Here is an 18,304-nt window from a genome sequence, read left to right as displayed (position 1 = left end):
AGCAGCTGCTTTTCAGAACAATTCCACTCTTCTACTTTAGAAACACATAAAACAGCAGTTTCCAGAGCCCTGCACTGTACACAACCCCTCACTTTGAACCCCAAACCTCTCTGGAGATGCCAAAGTTGGCACAAATACAAGAGCCTGCTCAACCCTTCCAACCACCCATGGCAGCACCAAGCAGGCTGCGACTGGGAACCACTGCCTCCAAAATCCCATCCACTCAAATCAGGGGAAGATTCCCAACAAACCGAGAGAATTATTCCACCAAATTCAATGGTCTGTGGCCCCCACTCTCTTCCTCATCCTTTTCTGCACTGCCAAGGGGCAGCATGTCCCAAAAAGAGAGCGAAACCGAGAACTCTCCAGGATGACATTTTCTATTTTGGTGGCTTGCACAAATCAGACATACCTGAGCCCTACCTCATTAGTTCTATCCACACTACTTCTTCTAAAATTAAAAAGAATCCTTCAATTTATACAATACATTGGAAATTGACAGAAGAATAAGCGTTATATGATATTCCCAACAAGTCAGTCCCAGTCCTGCTGTGCCATTCTCCCGGGTCACCTGGCAGAGAGCAGCGATAATGCGGTAACACAGAATTGCTCTGACACCTTCTGGTGACAAACTCCACTACAACCACGGCCCTTGGGACAACAACCATGACAGACCAGAGACTTGCTCTGAATTTCTCCTCTAAACATCATCTACGATGCAGTGGCAGCACTAAGCAAGAAAGGAGCCACTGCAAACCATCAACCTCTCATTCATGTCATAGACCCCTACTAAATTAAGACTGAATTAAAAATAATTTAATACTTGAACATGGAGGAAAGGTATATACTTTTATATGCACATCACCTCCACAATCATATCTGTCATTAATCATTACTTTTAACCTCTGTTTAGTACTTAGATATTAAGAATTGTTTTACTTTCTCTAACAGTTGTCAAGAGGAACAGCAGGTTCCCAACTGACACTGCTCAGGCTGCATTCTGCTTGAGATAACAGGAACAATCAGCACCTTTCACCTGGATAATCAGCTGAGACACTAGCTACACACATCACTCACACCAGGTGAATCACTTAAATCTTCACATAAAAAACACGGCTCCCTACTTCTGTGGGAAGTGCTACAAACAAGGAAACCACCTTCATTGCCCTGGGGCAGCCTGGAGGGGGGAAGGATCCCACTGCACCTTGGCAGACAGTCCCACAGCCGAGCTGGCCTCGTCCTTCCCTCCCAAGCAGCTTTCTGAAACCACTCACTGAAACACTAAATTGAAATCACTAAATCTAGAAACATTCCACCATCTTTCCTGGCAACACCGTCTGTTGTGCAATGGCTTTCAGGTTTATGAGAAAGAGACACGATGAAACGACCCTGGTGTCATGACAAAGTGACCCCACACAGACACCTGCACACAAGCCCCAGTGCTGAGGCTGTGCCCTGCCCACTTCAGCAGATGGAATTTCAGGAATTTCACAGGAAAGCCATGCAGCCTCCCCTCCCAGGGCAGCCAGAGATCCAGGAGACTTTAACAAAGCTCATAGGAAGAACTGAAATCTTCACAATCAGCCATTCACCATCCAGGAATCAACTGCTTTGGTCATGATCATCATTTCCAAAGAGGCAAATCCCAGCATGCAGCTCCAGAGTGACAGTCCCTCTGGATGAGCCAGGATACTGTCACCTCAGCCTTAGAGGCACAGACAAGTAGAACTGCCTGGGCTCCAAACAGTTCATGCTTGAGAGATTCTGCCCATCTTTTGAGAATAAAAGTAAACTATTTTGTCAGTAAAAGCTTTTATTTCAAGTAAATTATGTCACAAAATTTGAGTACAAATTTCATGGCTAAAAGAATTTACAGTTCTAATTAACACACATAGTGAGTTATTTATTTTTGTGTATCTGTAAAAAGCATCTCCATTCTATGTTACCTACAGTGGCCTCGCTCTGCCTTCACATGGACCATGATACCAAACCCTACCATTCCCTGCAGCACAAAGTACACAAGCAGGGAAAATTTATTATTGCCACATCAATCAAAAAAGCTACCAAAATTACAGTAAATGCAGCTCTGCTCATTACAAAAAGAAATTGTTAACTAATTCATCTAAGTGAGCATTTTCTGCTAGTGTCAAACATGATCAAAGGTATGTTTATAACATACATTCAGTGAACCATGTAAGCAAAGGTGCAGTTAGAACAGCTGCAAAATTAATGGATAAAGGGTGCTCCTTTACAGAAGGAGCACCATCTTCCCTCGGGCACCACTGCTACAAATAATGTCTTCATGAGCCTTGGCTACTTTCTCCAGGGGATATTCCAAGCCCACAACTGGTTTCAGCCAGCCAGCTTCTATGCCATCAAGGACTGCTGTGGCACATTCACGCCTTTCCTCCTGCATGTAACAAACAGAGTGTTCATGACAAGGTCTTTGCATTTCAGAATAGTATTGGCAATTAATGCAAGAATTAAAGCAAATTCCACAAACTGAAAATATTTTATGATGTTCTGAGATTGAATCAAAACATAAAGGAACGAACTAACAAGTTTGTTACAGTGAAATTATTCTTTCATTCCTTCAAATAATTTTAACTGTAAATAGAAGGGTGCTGGAACAAGCCAATAAAGCATACTTAAAAATAGAAATGCTTCTCACCTCAGTTGCAAGAAACAGACTCACTCCAATTATGCTGGACTCCTTGCTCATGGTGTCTCTTGGGTTTATCTCAATGCGTCCCCTGCAGCCTACAACCTGCCCAAAGGAGTCCAAGGCATCGAATCAGAGCTGCTCAGTGTGAATGCACAGAATCAGTGACACAAGCACCCATCATCACCTCCTTGCTCAGGGACACAAACACTCACAGTCACCCTCCTGGCCCAGGACACAAACACTCACCATCACCCTCCCTGCGTGGGACAGCAGCTGCAAGTCAGCATCCAGGTTGACATTAGAGAGCATTTCTATGATGATATCCACTCCCCCCGGCCCTGTGCATGCCTGTACAGGACACAGGATGTTATTTTAGGGCTTGGATACCACCATTTATTTTAAACACTACAGAAAGTATCCACTTTACAGCTCAATGTTTAAATTTTCAATACAGCCTTGTACTGCAGCTGACAGCAAATGAGCTGATTTGTAGCACATTTTGCTGTGCTAACTTGTGATGTGATCCCACACTAGAAATTGAATATAAAAAGTTCTAAATGCCACTGCCTGTGAGGAAAGCTCAGCTCTTCCAGCCCGAGAAAGTTTTTCCTTGTGTAGAAATGAAAAAGGCAGTCCACTATTGATCCTACATAAATCTACTTTAAAGTCTCCTGCAAACAACTGTTCACACTTTGTTAAGAACAACACTACCTGCATTCTTGAGTCCAGACACAGGCCTACCTTAATTCTCTCGGTGTAATTCGGGTCTCTGTGATTAAAGGCTTGGTGAGCGCCGTTTCTCAAGATCACATTCATGCCCTCCTCAGTTCCTGCTGTACCCAAAACCTTCAAACCACAAGCTCTGGCAATCTGACAGGCTGCTAGTCCTACCTGAAGGGAGAAAAAAACAAAAGAGAAAATTATTTTACCTCTTTCTTAGAATTTTAAATAGTCTACCAGCGACTTGGAACTTCCTCATTTAAAAAGCTAGTCTGGTAAAGTGTTTTTTAGCCAATAATTTGGATCTTAAAGACAGCCAAATACCTTTTAAAAAAGAAAACACATTTACCAAGGCATGGTAAATTTTTGAGGTTTTTTAATAGCTATCAGCATTCGACACACACCGATGTAGAATGACCTGGGCCCTATATTTTTGACACAAATTCAAGTAAATTTTTCTCTTCACAGAATCACCTGCTATTAATACCAGCATTATACATTGTAAAGAAAATCTGCAAGCACAAATTTTATTAACGCTACTTCTTTAGAAAGTGAATTCTCAGTGTCTCCTACCAGCTTTGCACTCCAGTAAAAATAAAAGCACTACATTTAGTTTATGAAAATTTTAAAAAAGACTTACGATGCTAAATGCCATTCTAGTATCTCAGAATAAGATATGAATTCATCTTTTTGTTGTCTAACAAATAATTAAGGAAACTTGGCCTGTTCACAGCAGCTGTTTGGTGCATCACCAGAAAGTGAGCAAGTGCAGAGTGTGGGGGATAAACTAAAATGTCGAGTCATAAAGATCTAAAGTAAATTTGTCATGAAAACCCAAAGAAAACTAGAAGTACAATTTCATGTAGTATTCAGTCATAGGTTTATATATTCCAGTACCTTTCCTTGTGCAGCCAGCTGTTGGCTCATGGGTAAAAACATGAGAATGGAAACAGAAATGCACAGTCACCCTGCACCAGTGACTTATCCTCAGAGGACTGAGAACAATTTGTACATATTGGAAAATTAGAGCTTTCTGCTATCAGCAATAAAATTTCCAGACCAACTACCACCTGCAGCAAACACCTGTTCAGCGTGTGACCCTCTGACTGGGAAACTCACACCAGCATTCATGCAGTCTCACAGTTATTGGGAATAACAGGGTTTTTCTGTTATCCTAGAGTGCATCCTAGAGTATCTGAAATAAAAACCAATCGGCTAATCCATTGATACAAATGTGGCCATAACTCATATCCCAGGAAGAAGCAGCTGCAAGGACAGACAGCAGTGTTCTCTACCACTTGCCTCCTTGGAATACTTACCCCCCCACTAGCACCATGAACCAGCACGCTTTCCCCTGCTTTGGCACAGCCTCTAAGAGAAGAACACAAGAAATGTTGGCACTGTCATTGCAGCACATACTGACTGAGCACGGCATTGCAGATGCTGACATCAAATCTCATTGTTCACACAGCACTGCTTCCAGTTTACGTTCCAATTATATTCCAATTTATGGCTAAACAGATATCATGAGCCTTTTTGGGAGAACAAGGAGGCAAAATAAATCCTGTGACTGATGACTTGAAGCAACATGCAGCCAGCAGCCAGTGAGAGCCTGGTACTGAGCCTCAGTTCAGGACTTTGGCCTGCCACAGGCAAGGAGTGGTTCTGCTCCACAGCACCTGTCTGCTTACTGAGGAAATTAGAACCATTGCTCTTTTTCTTCCCCAGCCAAAATACCAGTGAGTACTGAAAGGGAGTCACGTGTTTTATTCCATGAAGCCTTTCCAGGTAGATTCTCTCAAGAAAAAAGACTTAACAGGAAAACACAGTCACAAGCTTCTAGATCACAATTATCTGACAATTCCATCAGTGTAACGTTTTCAAACATTTCCCACTCACCAACCTCCCCCTTTTAAAGGACAGTGAAAATACTAACTTCACCATTGTAAATACCAAAGATTAAAGTGCACAAACATGGATTTGGTGCCTTACTTCTGGAAAAGGGCCCGGTAGGCAGTGAAGTAGGGCACTCCAATCGCTGCTCCCTGCCTGAAGTCCAGTTTGTCCGGCAAAGGAAAGACTCTGTTGGCTGCAGCAACTGCATACTCTGCATATCCTCCAGAAAGTGTTTCAAGGGTGAAAACTCTGTCACCTTTCTAGAATGGAGGGAGAGAACACAGAGAAATCAACGATTTCCCCTACTTTTTCCTTCATAAACATTAAGATTAAATTTACAGCGGTTTGGGCTATTTCTAACAGCTCTCTTATCAAAAACGACCAGTTACATTTGTCAAAGGAACTTTTATAAACTCTGATATATACCATCAATGCAACACAAACTGTGTAATTTCTTATACTTAAATCTAAGTATCATAACTATAACCCCACCCTGCAGTGTAACACACAAACCTACTGCCTCATCAATATGACTGAAGTCAGGAATTCCATCCACAGATTCCAAATGCAAAGCCTCAAAAGCTTTTACAAACACAAAAGAAACATTTCTAAATTATTTAAATGTGGAAATATGTATCTCTTTCATATACCCTAAGACATCTCTTCCTCACTCAAGCCAAGAGCATCACAATTGTCAGAGGAAGCAAAAAGTCACACATAGCAGAAATAGCAAACTTTTAGTAAGAAAATATGAACAAAGATGATTCTTCTCTCTTGATAACCCTATCTTTCAGATCTCTCAAAATTGTTACATAAATTCCAAATCAGGAAATTCCAGCCCAATTTTACCTACAATTTTTATTTTGGTTTGGGACCAAATGTCTAATGACTTAAATGGAAGAACCAATTTAAAAACTAAATTGATATCATAGATATCTTTTAGTAAATTGATATTTGCCTTCTGTCCCAAGACCTTCCCACTGAGAAATCCAAATAAAATTACTAGACAGGAATAATACAGTATTTGAACAATTTTAGTAACAAATAACAGAATTTATGGAGCTTTATAATTAAGCAATTTCCACTTCTCAAATACTTTACAGAAAAAATTTTTAGTTCTGCCTGAAATTACTACCCCCAGCAAGAAGCTTCCAATTTCAACTTTTACTGCAATGCCAGAAAATTACCAACTCCAAACCCCAACTTTTGTACACCAGATATCACTGCTTTAAGCGGACAGACTGCAGTGCCTCTTCTGAGAGCTCTGAGCTTCAGGAGGGCACAGCATTCCTCCCAGTCCCACCTGCATGCTGGTTTGCCAGTGGGATCCCACTGAGTGCTTGTACCAGTCCGTGGAGGGGCTTCCCCCCTTGAAGAGATTACATGATTATAAGCAACAAAGCCAGGTACAGTAGCACAGCAATCAGCCAAAGAGGACCATTAAACAATGGTGAATTATACCCCAGTGTGAAAATACCTTGAATGCAGTCACGTGTTCCCCAACGCTTTCAACCACCCCAGCCACATCTGAGCCAGGAGTGTAGGGCAAAGCTGGTTTCCTGGCATAAGTCCCAGAACGAATATATGTCTCAACAGGATTTACCCCACAGGCATGGACTTTAATTAATACCTAAAAGAGAATACACTTCTTAAGCAATAACTAAAAAAATTTAGCCCTTGAATTCACAGCATGGTGTTGTAGCATTTTTACTGAATTCTCAAACAGCCTTTGTAACAACCCAGTGTCAAAGTGAAGCTAATTTCAGGGAAATCTTGAGTAAAGCAAGAGTAAAGAGCCCACATTTGTTAAGCATGTCTCAAGCAGTATGAACACACCGCCCCAAACTCATGTACTCTAGGTGTAGGGTTCTGGGCTGTATCTCTCATTCTGCCCTGCAGGCACTTGTTAACATTCATTATCACTATTTTCCTTTACATATACCTGGTTTTCTTTTGGAACAGGAACTAACACATCTGACTGGAGTTTAAGCACTTCAGGGCCACCAAATTCAAACACTCGGACCGCCCTCATCACACTCCTGGTGGCTGCCATGGCGACCAGAGGATCTGCTGAAAGACACACTGAGACCCCTGGTACCTGTTCGGGTCACGGGCAGCCTGAGCCACCGGGAGGTGCCCTGCAGACACCGCCTGCAACACGGCACACCCCGCGGGGCCGAAGGGCGATCGATCCTGCGATAAAAACCGAACGGAGGGAGGGGACGGAAGGGAGCGGGGCAAGGGAAGGCCCCGAGCTGCTCTGGGCTTCCCCGCTGGGAGCACCTTCCGGGATCCGGGGCACAGGGAGGACGGCAAGCACAGCCGGGCCCCGGGGGCAGCGGGGCTGCCGCTAGCGGCTGAGAGGGTTCGGGGCCGGCCCCGGGGGCAGCGGGGCTGCCGCTAGCGGCTGAGAGGGTTCGGGGCCGGCCCCGGGGGCAGCGGGGCTGCCGCTGGCGGCTGAGAGGGTTCGGGGCCGGCCCCGGGGCCGGCGGGGCTGCCGCTGGCGGCTGAGAGGGTTCGGGGCCGGCCCCGGCACGACGCGGCCCCGGCCACACAACTCGCTCCCACCGTCGGGCCCCGCCCACAAACACACCTCCGCCGTTAGGCCCCGCCCACAAACACACCTCCGCCGTTAGGCCCCGCCCTTTGAGCCGCCTCGCGGTCAGGCCGTGCCCCGGAAGCGCTCCTTGCGATCACGCCCCGCCCCTTCGAGCCACCCCCGTACAGCCGTCGCCCCCATAAGCCTAGCCGTGTCGGCGTGGCTGTGGAGTCTGGCACGGCTAGCGCAGAGCTGCTGTCTTCTCGTCCCGTCCCCTCGGACGAGCACCGGGGAGCCCCCGCGCTCACCGCCTACCTGCGGAGCGCCGCTGCCGCACAGCGGAGCGCGGAGGAGGGCGGGGCGTACCACTACCGGCCCGGCCCCGCCGCTCGGTCGCGCGCCGAGGTTTGTCTGCCGTGGGCCGCCGTCGCCCCGCGATGGCGGCGTTCGCGCGGCGCAAGGCGCAGCGGCTCGCGCGGCCCGACTCCAGCCGGAAGCGCGCGCTGGACGCGCGAGCCGCGGAGATCGCGCGGCTCCTGAACGCGCGCGAGCGCTTCTGCACCACGAGCTCGTGCGACGGGAGAGTGATGGTGACGGTGCGTGAGGGCTCGGCAGGGTGATGGTGACGGTGCGTGAGGGACGGGAGCGGCAGGGTGATGGTGACGGTGCGTGAGGGCTCGGCAGGGTGATGGTGACGGTGCGTGAGGGAGCGGTAGGGTGATGGTGATGGTGCGTGAGGGACCGGACCGGCAGGGTGATGGTTACGGTGCGTGAGGGAGCGGCAGGGTGATGGTGACGGTGCGTGAGGGCTCGGGAGCGGCAGGGTGATGGTGACGGTGGGTCAGGGACGGGAGCGGCAGGGTGATGGTGACGGTGGGTCAGGGACGGGAGCGGCAGGGTGATGGTGACGGTGCGTGAGGGCTCGGCAGGGTGATGGTGACGGTGCGTGAGGGAGCGGCAGGGTGATGGTGATGGTGCGTGAGGGACCGGACCGGCAGGGTGATGGTTACGGTGCGTGAGGGAGCGGCAGGGTGATGGTGACGGTGCGTGAGGGAGCGGCAGGGTGATGGTGACGGCGGGTGAGGGACGGGATCGGCAGGGTGATGGTGATGGTGCGTGAGGGATCGGCAGGGTGATGGTGACGGCGGGTGAGGGACGGGAGCGGCAGGGTGATGGTGACGGTGCGTGAGGGAGCGGCAGGGTGATGGTGACGGTGCGTGAGGGACGGGAGCGGCAGGGTGATGGTGACGGCGGGTGAGGGAGCGGAGCGGCAGGGTGATGGTGATGGTGACGGTGCGTGAGGGAGCGGAGCGGCAGGGTGATGGTGACGGCGGGTGAGGGAGCGGCAGGGTGATGGTGACGGTGGGTCTGGTCGCAGTGTCAATGGGCTCTTGCTTCAAGGAGATGCTTCTTTATTTCTAAGGAGTGCTTTTGTAGCAGCATGAGATTATACCTCACCGAGCTGCCGAGCCATTTTAATGGTTTCTGTCCATCGCTAGGACACAGATGGCACAGGGATCCAGAAGAAGAACTGCACGTGGCTCCTGGTAACGCATGAGCCATGTGTCAAAGGCGATGTGGTAAGGGCACAGTGAGATATAGACTTTATTATTTATCCAAGACAATGCTCTAGGTGTCATAGAAAACACATTGTGTCAAAGGGTTTTTATTCCTGCTACTGAGATGAATTAGTACTCTACTCTCAAAATTAACTTTTCCTTAGATGTGTTGCTTAATAAATTCTTCAGACCTATTTTAAGAGAATGCTTTTAAACTCAGTATCAAATTCTCTGCATAGTTTTAAAGGTAGCTGATATTCCAGAAACTTATATAATTTCTTGCTGTCTGGTGTCATATTTAAAACTCTTGAATTGAAAAAATCTCTGGAGGCTAGCTTGCTGTGCTACCAGACAGACACCTGAAAGTGGTGTAACAGGGAATCTCTTATATTGCATTGTTAATTTAGTATCATTAAATACCCTGAAATTAAAAACATCTATAATACAGGGTTTTTCATTTTTAGTATGCTTTCAAAATAATCTACTCTTTGCATATATTGCTTTGTCCCACAAAAGAGGCAGTTGCAAGATCAGCATTTTCTCATTCAATTTGTAGTTCACTTTACCATATATGTACATTCTCACACAGTAGGGTCCTCCAGAATATTTGTTTTCATTAGTATTTGTTTCAGCAAAGCTTGCTAAAGTTTCAGGCCAAGGAGTATGCAGTAGGGTGTTGTTAATTCTTACGAGAAGAAGTACTCTGATTTATATAGAAATATTTTGGTATATTTTCCAGATGACAGCACTCAAGAAAGCCACTGGCGATGTTGTGTTCAAGTTTGAACCATTTGTTCTTCATGTGCTGTGTCGGGAGCTGCAGGATGCGCAGCTGCTGGTAAAGCCCTGTCAAGTACAATGTGCATTGTTCTGTTGCATTCTTGCCTGCAAAAATAAAAGTATTGGCTCCTGGGTAAGCAGTTGCACTTAGAAACAGTCCCAGGTGTGCTGTGTGTTTAATAATTAGAGTAGTAAAGTAAGCTGATGGAAAAACATAGGTTTGAACTTGTTGAGGGTTTTCCTGTACTTAGAAAGAAAAAAGACTCACCTGCAATTCAGCCTTCAAGCTGAAGCAGACTGCTGCATGAAGCACTACGGGAGTGGCCTGGGCTGCTCTCACTGGCTGAGGGGCTGGATTTTAGATGGTACGTTGCTACCAGCCAGGCCATTTGGCTCCATTTTCAGTGCCTTGAATGATGCCTTTGCCTTCTGCTTTTCTTGTGGAGAGCAATGTGTGCTGCGCTGGGCTTGTTTTGGCGTTAGTGCAGAAGAGCTGAGGGGCTCATGTAGAGTGCAGCTGCACTCGTCATTGTCAGCATGTGGTACAACTGTCTGTGGAGTTCCAGCTCATTGGGATAAAACAGTGCAGTGCCCAGAGAGACGTTACATCCCTTCTGCACTGATGGATTCTATCAGGATCCACCGTGGGCCTCTGAAAACCACCCACCGTTGGGTGGGTTTGATCTTAAAAGTATTTTCATATTTACTATTGAAAATAATAAAAGTATTTTCATATTTACTATTTACATATTTACTAGTAACTATTTTTTAATAAGTCTGGGTAGATTATTTGAGTATGTTTTTTGCAAAATTGAGATTGTACGTTGCATTGCAACGCGTCCATAAATATTTTTTGCTGTGAAAGTGTACAAGACCTGTTTAAGTATTTATTTTTTCTGCAGCATTCAGTGGCTATTGACTCTGGGTTCAGGAACTCTGGTATTACAGTTGGCAGAGGAGGAAAAATTACAATGGTAAGGACTCTGCTGCTGTAAGGGATATGATGAAATCGTGTTGTTACATTAACCTTGATTTTTTGTATGAGCCAAGACCTGACTGGTGCTTAGGAGCTGTCACAGGGCATGCTATAGCAAGGAAATAGCGTGCTGCTTTAGGTGACAGCAACCTAAATAATCATATGGATAAGCAGGTGTTTTACTCTAATGAACTCCCTACATTATTTAAATAACCTTCATAAATAAAAAACTTTATTCCAGGTAAATCATGTGTGTGTTTTCAGGCCGTGCGGAGTACTCACTGCTTAGAAGTTCCATTGAGCCACGAAGGGAGATTGATGGTCTCTGAAGAATATATTGAATTTCTGGTACATGTAGCCAATCAGAAAATGGAAGAAAACATAAGGAGGATTGACAGGTTTGTAAGAAAACACCAGTTCTGTTCATGACATCTAATTTTTCTTCAGTACTAAGTAAAATGTTAGTAACCACTTTTCTCCCCTTGCATGTTTTGATTACATTCTAAAAGCATTAGATTCTCAGAGTAATTTTCAGATCCTGAGCAAATCTATAAAAACAGTAACTACAGAATTGTTTCTGTCTAGATTCCACAAAGGCTTGGAGCTGGCTCTGGAAGCTGCTGTCCCTGCAGATACCTTGTTTCCCGAGGGGCCAGAAAAGAGCCACTCTGTGTACGTGCGTAGAAGAAAGAGACGGACTGCTCATCAACAGGCTGATCCCAGCAGAGAGCTGGAACCCGAGGATGATACTGAAAGCAGTCTTGGTCTGTTTGCTGAAATCATGATGTAGACAAGACGTTTGAAAGCAAATGGCGAACTGAAAAAGTTATTGTAATGCTCTTTTTAAGAGATTTATATACTCCTGTGCTCCAAGTAGTAATATTCTCATGGACATTGACCAGAAAAAAAGGTAATTAGCAGAATAGTGAGCAGGTGTAGCTACAGGACACAGAGAACAAAGCCATAGAATGTTTTGGGAGTTTTGAAAGCGTACTGTTAAATTAACAAAGTGATACTCCATCAGTTATCCCAGAAATAACTGGTTTGCTGCAGCTTTTCTCTGTGTTCTCTGTGACAGCATTTCACTTCCAGCTTCTGGGTTTTGCAGAGCCAGCTGGCTCTGCAGGTTTCTCCTTCAGGAAGGGGAAGACAAGCACTGAAGACTGAAGACCATCCAATACATGCAGTGGAAATTCCACAGAAGCCTTCCAAAGTAGCGCCATGTGTGTGCACCAGTCTCAGACCTGATGTGCGTTTGGGCGGACTGGTTAAAGTATGACTCAACCCAGGGCCATAATTTCTAACAGTGCAGAGCTGCTGGCCAGGAGCTGTGTGAACCAAACTGGAGTCCCACAGCCCATGGGGCAGCAGGCAGGTGGTGGGAGCAGCCCACAGTGGGGCAAAGCACAGCAGCTCCTCAGGTGTGGGGACATGGCTTCTGTTGCAGGTGTTACTACAGCATTGTCAGGATGCAGGCTTGTGTCAGACCTTTGCAGTGACCATTTTCCACAGACCTGCCTCTCCACTCTGAGGGTCAACTGCCTGTCTGGGCTGAACTGAACCTCCAGGGCTTCCATCAACAAAAAGCAGCATCTGCCTCCATGCAGAGGGTCCTCCCCAAGCTGTTCCCTTAGCAAGCCCTGGGGAACCCCTGTTGCCATCCCCACTGTTGGGAGTCCCACTATTCCTCTAGATCCCTCTTCACCACCTGGGGGGCACGTCTTGCACACAGAGGAGGTAGTTGTTGCTTGTGGATTTCAGGGAGTTTGTTCAGAATAGTCTGAACCCTCCTCTGCATGTCACATTCCTTAAAATGTCTAGCACTGGTCTGTTGGACTTGGCTCGAGGGACTGACAACACCACAAGCAGTGCCCACAGACCCTGTAACATCCCAAACCCTCACCCTGTGTAACAGCACTACAGTATTTACATTCTGAGAAATTCTGTTTGTCAGAAACTGATCCCACATTCCTCTGAAAAATTATAAAAAATTCCGGAAGGCTTTTTGGCATCTTAACGCAAAAATGTTACCCTAACTGTTTGCATTCATCCAAGGTTGCAGAGGGTGATGCTGAGGAGGTTTCACCACCCTGACAATGTTCTGGGACCAGCAACACCTTCCTCCATGCACTGCTGCCCTTATACCTTGCCCCATGCTCACCCAATTTCCACCAGCTCATTTTGAGGTTAATTTTGTCAAGCTGTGTTTTATCTCCAGCTGCTGTAGGGGATTCTGTTGGGCTGTCAATGTGCAGGATACAGGCAGCAATTGGGAAGAGCATCCAGAGGCAGCTGGAGGCAGCACCCTTGAAAAGGAGATTCTGGGGGTTATGGCTGCAGGGAAATTTACTAATAAGCAACAAGACTCCTAAAACTGTCAAATCTTTATCATTTGTAAGTGTGCTTAGCCACTTAATTAATCTAAAAGGTATTTTTATACTTGCTCTTACTGTGTTAAAATTTTTTAAATTACAATTTCACTCCCTGTGCACTCAGTTTTTTCAGGGGAGGCAGATGGGTTCATTCACGCCAGGAACTGATTGTCATTTCTCACCCCATAGCATTTCACATCCACACCAGGAAACTACTCAAATCAGCGCCACAGCCTTCCCTGTGGCTGTGCCACAGGTTCTGAGCTGGTTGTGCTCCCCAGCGCATCCATGCGCTTGGGCACAAAGTCACTTGACCCATTTGCTGGGATAATTCTGTACATGCAAATCACAGATGTCAGGAGCACAAGTGTTCGCTTGGAACAGCTTCCTCTGAAATTCAGATACTTAAAATGGTTTACAAGAGCATGACAATAACAGCTGCAGAGTGCAGTGAAATCAGTGTCAGTGTTTTCACATGGGGTTAAACATCTCCAGACCAGGGTGGCTTTGCACCTCTCAGCTTCCACTCCTGCCAGGGCTTCACTTGAGTTTAACCAAGTCTCAGTTTAACTTAATCAGTCTTGAATTTATCATTTTATATGTAAAATGCACTGGAGGCTTAGCAGCTCTTCAGTACTTTTGGTTACTGAAAATACACTATTACTTTGTAATATCTTGTGAATTTGATTTTACATAGTGGGATGTTATGGGAAATATTTCACTTCTGATCTACCCATAGTTGAAAGTACCCCAGGGGAACATGCTGGGTGGTTTTGGTTTTTTTTTTTTTTTTTAAAGATGTGTCTTTAAAAAATTTGTGTCTTTAAAAATGATATAAATACCTACATTTCCTGAGCTGTTCATTTCTTCACACCAGGAGAAAATAAAGTTGGCAAGAATTGCTGTCAAACCTGCTGTGCTGGCAGTGGTGCGACAGCAGGCAGCTACCTGGGATGAAGGTCAGAGAATTCTCAGCTTTTTTTTTTTTAATCAGAGAATGACACCCAAATTCCATATAGAGATTACATGAAAGATCTTGTTCTGCTTTCTGAATGCAGTTTATTTATAGTGCCTAAACAGATATGCTATTTTGGTGAATTTTATACTGGAGGGAAAAAGCTTGTGTTTATTTTCTGCAGGATCCTGTGAAAAGAAAAATATTTTTCTCAGAATCAGGTTTTATAGTTGTAATTGTGATTTTTCTAGAGTAGTTCTGACAGCTCAGAGCCTGGTTGTTGGGTGCTTGGCCCAGCTGGCAGGGGACACCCGCTCCGCCCCATTCCGAACCGCCCGGCTCTGCTCCATCCCGCACCGCCCGGCTCTGCCCCAGCCCGCACCGCCCGGCTCTGCCCCGTCCCGAACCGCCCGGCTCTGCCCCGTCCCGAACCGCCCGGCTCTGCCCCGTCCCGAACCGCCCGGCTCTGCCCCGTCCCGCACTGCCCGGCTCCTTTCCATTCCGAACCGCCCGGCTCCGCTCCATTCCGAACCGCCCGGCTCTGCCCCGTCCCGAACCGCCCGGCTCCGCTCCATTCCGAACTGCCCGGCTCTGCTCCATTCCGAGCCGCCCGGCTCTGCCCCGTCCCGCACTGCCCGGCTCTGCTCCATTCCGAGCCGCCCGGCTCTGCCCCGTCCCTCACCGCCCGGCTCTGCCCCGTCCCGCACTGCCCGGCTCCTCTCCATTCCGAACCGCCCGGCTCCGCTCCATTCCGAACTGCCCGGTTCTGCCCCGTCCTGCACTGCCCGGCTCCGCTCCATTCCGAACTGCCCGGTTCTGCCCCGTCCCGCACCGCCCGGCTCCTCTCCATTCCGAACTGCCCGGTTCTGCCCCGTCCCGCACCGCCCGGCTCCTCTCCATTCCGAGCCGCCCGGCTCTGCCCCGTCCCGCACCGGGCGGTGAGCGCGATGCCGCGGGGGCAGAACCCGATGCTCGGCTCGTCCCCTCGGTGCTCAGCTGACACCCTCCCTGTCTCGGGGATTCGGGCAGGAGTGGAAGGTGCCGGCGCGACCAGCACTAACGGCGGGTGAGAATTCATTCGTACAGGCGCTGGAGTTCCTCCGTGGGTACGGAACAGGATTTTTCGTTTCTCTAAATAAGGACCTAGTAAGTTCTTTTTTTATCGTATTTTGACACAGCACAGGGAGCGTAGCTCTCCGCGCCTGCCCTGGTCCGCCAGTCCCTCCTTGGCTTCATGTCCCAGTGGGTGCCTGGCGGCGGCGGCGGGACCGAGGGGGAGCGGGACCCGGCGCGGGGTCGAGGCCCAGCGTGGGCACCGAACGAGCGCTGAGCCCCCGCAGCTGCCGGTCCCGCTCCCGAAGCCGGTGAGCTCGGGGCCGGTGAGCTCGCCAGGCGTCCGGGAAAAATCAGCCCTTGTGCCTCTCGCCGCTCACGCTCCGGCTGACAGCAGAAGTCATTTAAACTCCCGAAATACCGAACAGCTGGCAAGGAAAAACCTGTTTTCCTTGGGATGATCAGCAGTTCTCCACTAATGGAGATATAAATGGTCCCATCGTTTCCCAACTGCTCGTCCCCGATAGATTCGGCATCCACGTTACACAGACAGCACTGCTCTTTTATAATCTGCTCATTTAAATATTTTTGCATAATATTGCTAGCAAAAATCAAGAAATATTTACAAGGGAGATGCATCCAGAGTTTATACAAATAATCCACTTTTTTTTCTGTTATTTTGTATCCCTTGATGCCTTATTTCAGTTTTCTTCAATCGCACTTAGCCTGAGACTTGTTTTGTTTTCTCTCACTTGAAACACCTTGAAAATACTGCAGAGAGAATGATGGGAAAGCTAAATCTGCCAGGACTTCACTTAGAGCTCTATGCAGGGTCTATTGTTTTTTCTGTAATGTATTCATCTCGTAGTGACTTACAGGATCCAGGGACACACCGGTTTTGGAAAATACTCAGGAATGCTGTGGGTAGTTCTATATGAGACCAGAATTTGTCCCAATATGTACAATATTAAAAATGACCATTTTCCCTTCATTCCTATTACCTAAATATGAAAGTTCCAATTCGAGAATGTGTTTTCACATCCACAGCACTCTGGGGTAGTATTAAATGAACTCTGTTTAATAAAACACATTCCAAGTTGCTATTTTGATTGAAGCATTATACTTCTTGTCTTGCTCTAAGTAGTTCAGATTTCACTGTGTCATTGAAAATTTTTGAATCAGTCTCTTTTCAAATCATATTTAAAATACAGACATAAATAACTGTAACACAGATCCCTTCACAGCACAAAGCAGGAGTAAGGGACTCAGTGCTGCACAGCCGGTGCTGCAGTTACCTCCCAAGACAGGAAGGAAATTTTGTCATTCTCTGAACACACTGATCGTACCTTTCATAAAACATCTCACATTCATCCAGGGAGACAATAGCATCCCATTTTGTCCTTGAATCATTGAAATAAGAGGTATTTTGATCACAAATGTCTGCTATTATCAAAACATCATCATGATTTCCACAGGATTAGAATAGATAACCCAAGCTGTGCACAGGTCTCCCCCAGCACAGGTGCCCCCTGATTCTTTTTTTCTGCATCAAGTTATATCTGTTTTTAAACACTGTCATTGAGAACAGCAGCACTAGGCAAAGTCCTTAGTTCTGCCCAGGGCAGCTGTGGCCCCTCACAGGTGATGGCCAGAAAGAACATTGTCCAAGTCCAGTGTTTTGATATTTTCTCCGTAGAAAACCCTAGAATGACAGAATTGCTTTGTTTGGAATAACCTCTACAATCAACTCTGATGTGCATGTGAAAGTCACAATAGACTTGCAGAAGATGGAAAAAAATATTCACATAAATACTGAAATATTTGCAGATGCAATTCTCCCTGCTTGAACCAGGAAATAAATGCAACGAATGCAGCTCAGGGTTCCAGACTTGGTACTTCCCATCAGGATAACCTATGAGTCAAATGGTTAATGTCTCTTTGCCTACTCCAGACAGTCCAGGCAGGATTGGGACAGCAAAGCACCAGCGCCATCCAACTGGGCGGCCCCTGACCAGGGGAGGCCAAAGGCCAGGGTGGCTCCCTTGAGGAGTCAGGAGGGCAGCAGCACTCCAGCATCACCCATCCACCTGCACGGGTGGTCCTCATGCTTTCCTTTGGAAAGTTCCTAATGCAGATGGTTTCCCACTCTAGAGAACTCGTGCAGAAGCCCCTGAGCTGGGAACAATGCTCAGCACCCCACTGATCCCTGCGTGAATCTCTGGGCGCTGTACAGCGGGAAGAGCCATTGCACCTTTCTGTGCTTCATGTCAGCTTCTACATGTCAGAGTCCCGCTGTCAGAGGATCCCTCCAGACTTTTCTTTCTTTCATATTTCCACTGTACGTTACTTCCCTTCCAGTATGAGATAAAGGAGAAAAGGAGTGGTGGAAGTAGGAGAGCCCTAGCAGGAAAAAATATCTGACAAACAGCAACAGCTCCCCAACACCCCTTTAAAGTAATGACGATTTACCAAATGGTTGGGAAGTTGTTATAATTCCTTTTCCAAATTATTACTCACCCTTTAGATTAGAAATGAGGCCAGGGTTAGCAATCAGCCATAAATGGTAGGATTTCTGAAGTAGAAGCACTTGTCTGATTGTGAAGTGGAGGCCATTATTGCCTTGATTGAGTCTTTTTTTTCCAGGTTGTTTTTTTTTTTTTTTTTAAGCTTGCTTGATTTGTGGCTGAGAGCACACATTCACCACAGTACTGGGAGCAATCAGAGTCTTCCCTGCTCTTTTTTGCTCAGCGATTTAGGGTCCACTACTTTGGCACAGCTGCCACCTTTTA

General features: G+C 46.8%; 2 protein-coding genes across 7 annotated transcripts; one reads left to right on the top strand and one right to left on the bottom strand.

Annotated features, from left to right (window-relative positions):
• Positions 1-1,898: 1,898 nt before the first annotated feature.
• Positions 1,899-8,224, bottom strand: CRYZ (crystallin zeta). 5 transcript variants are annotated; one of them, XM_084211195.1, is made up of 9 exons: positions 8,136-8,224; positions 7,224-7,348; positions 6,759-6,911; positions 5,378-5,541; positions 4,705-4,756; positions 3,407-3,556; positions 2,912-3,013; positions 2,672-2,767; positions 1,899-2,410 (listed from the first exon to the last, which is right to left on the bottom strand). In XM_084211195.1, the coding sequence occupies exons 2-9, from the start codon at positions 7,332-7,334 to the stop codon at positions 2,249-2,251; spliced, it is 990 nt and encodes a 329-aa protein (XP_084067321.1). In that variant the 5' UTR covers positions 7,335-7,348; positions 8,136-8,224; the 3' UTR covers positions 1,899-2,248. The 5 variants fall into 5 exon arrangements, with proteins under 5 accessions (XP_084067321.1, XP_084067319.1, XP_084067320.1 ...); XM_084211193.1 differs by having other exon boundaries at positions 7,224-7,351; positions 8,136-8,188; XM_084211194.1 differs by lacking the exon at positions 8,136-8,224 and adding an exon at positions 7,906-7,931 and having other exon boundaries at positions 7,224-7,351.
• TYW3 (tRNA-yW synthesizing protein 3 homolog) lies at positions 8,013-14,342 on the top strand. 2 transcript variants are annotated; one of them, XM_084211198.1, is made up of 6 exons: positions 8,013-8,416; positions 9,320-9,400; positions 10,119-10,217; positions 11,062-11,133; positions 11,400-11,533; positions 11,721-14,342. In XM_084211198.1, exons 1-6 carry the CDS (start codon positions 8,258-8,260, stop codon positions 11,923-11,925), a joined length of 750 nt encoding a protein of 249 aa, XP_084067324.1. In that variant the 5' UTR covers positions 8,013-8,257; the 3' UTR covers positions 11,926-14,342. The 2 variants fall into 2 exon arrangements, with proteins under 2 accessions (XP_084067324.1, XP_084067325.1); XM_084211199.1 differs by lacking the exon at positions 11,062-11,133.
• The last annotated feature ends 3,962 nt before the right edge of the window (positions 14,343-18,304 follow it).

The sequence above is a fragment of the Fringilla coelebs genome (assembly GCF_963513975.1).
Source record: "Fringilla coelebs genome assembly, chromosome: 9".
Lineage (NCBI taxonomy): Eukaryota > Metazoa > Chordata > Aves > Passeriformes > Fringillidae > Fringilla > Fringilla coelebs.
This window is presented reverse-complemented; position numbering and strand designations above follow the sequence as displayed.

Excerpts from the sequence above, each read along its gene's own strand:
- CRYZ (XM_084211195.1), bottom strand. The coding sequence starts at position 7,334 with ATGGCAGCCACCAGGAGTGTGATGAGGGCGGTCCGAGTGTTTGAATTT. Across the intron at positions 3,557-4,704 it reads TTCATGGTGCTAGTGGGGGG|GTAGGACTAGCAGCCTGTCA; the intron begins GTAAGTATTCCA and ends TTCTCCCTTCAG. Across the intron at positions 3,014-3,406 it reads ATTACACCGAGAGAATTAAG|GCATGCACAGGGCCGGGGGG; the intron begins GTAGGCCTGTGT and ends TGTCCTGTACAG.
- TYW3 (XM_084211198.1), top strand. The coding sequence starts at position 8,258 with ATGGCGGCGTTCGCGCGGCGCAAGGCGCAGCGGCTCGCGCGGCCCGAC. Across the intron at positions 9,401-10,118 it reads CATGTGTCAAAGGCGATGTG|ATGACAGCACTCAAGAAAGC; the intron begins GTAAGGGCACAG and ends TATATTTTCCAG. Across the intron at positions 11,534-11,720 it reads AACATAAGGAGGATTGACAG|ATTCCACAAAGGCTTGGAGC; the intron begins GTTTGTAAGAAA and ends GTTTCTGTCTAG.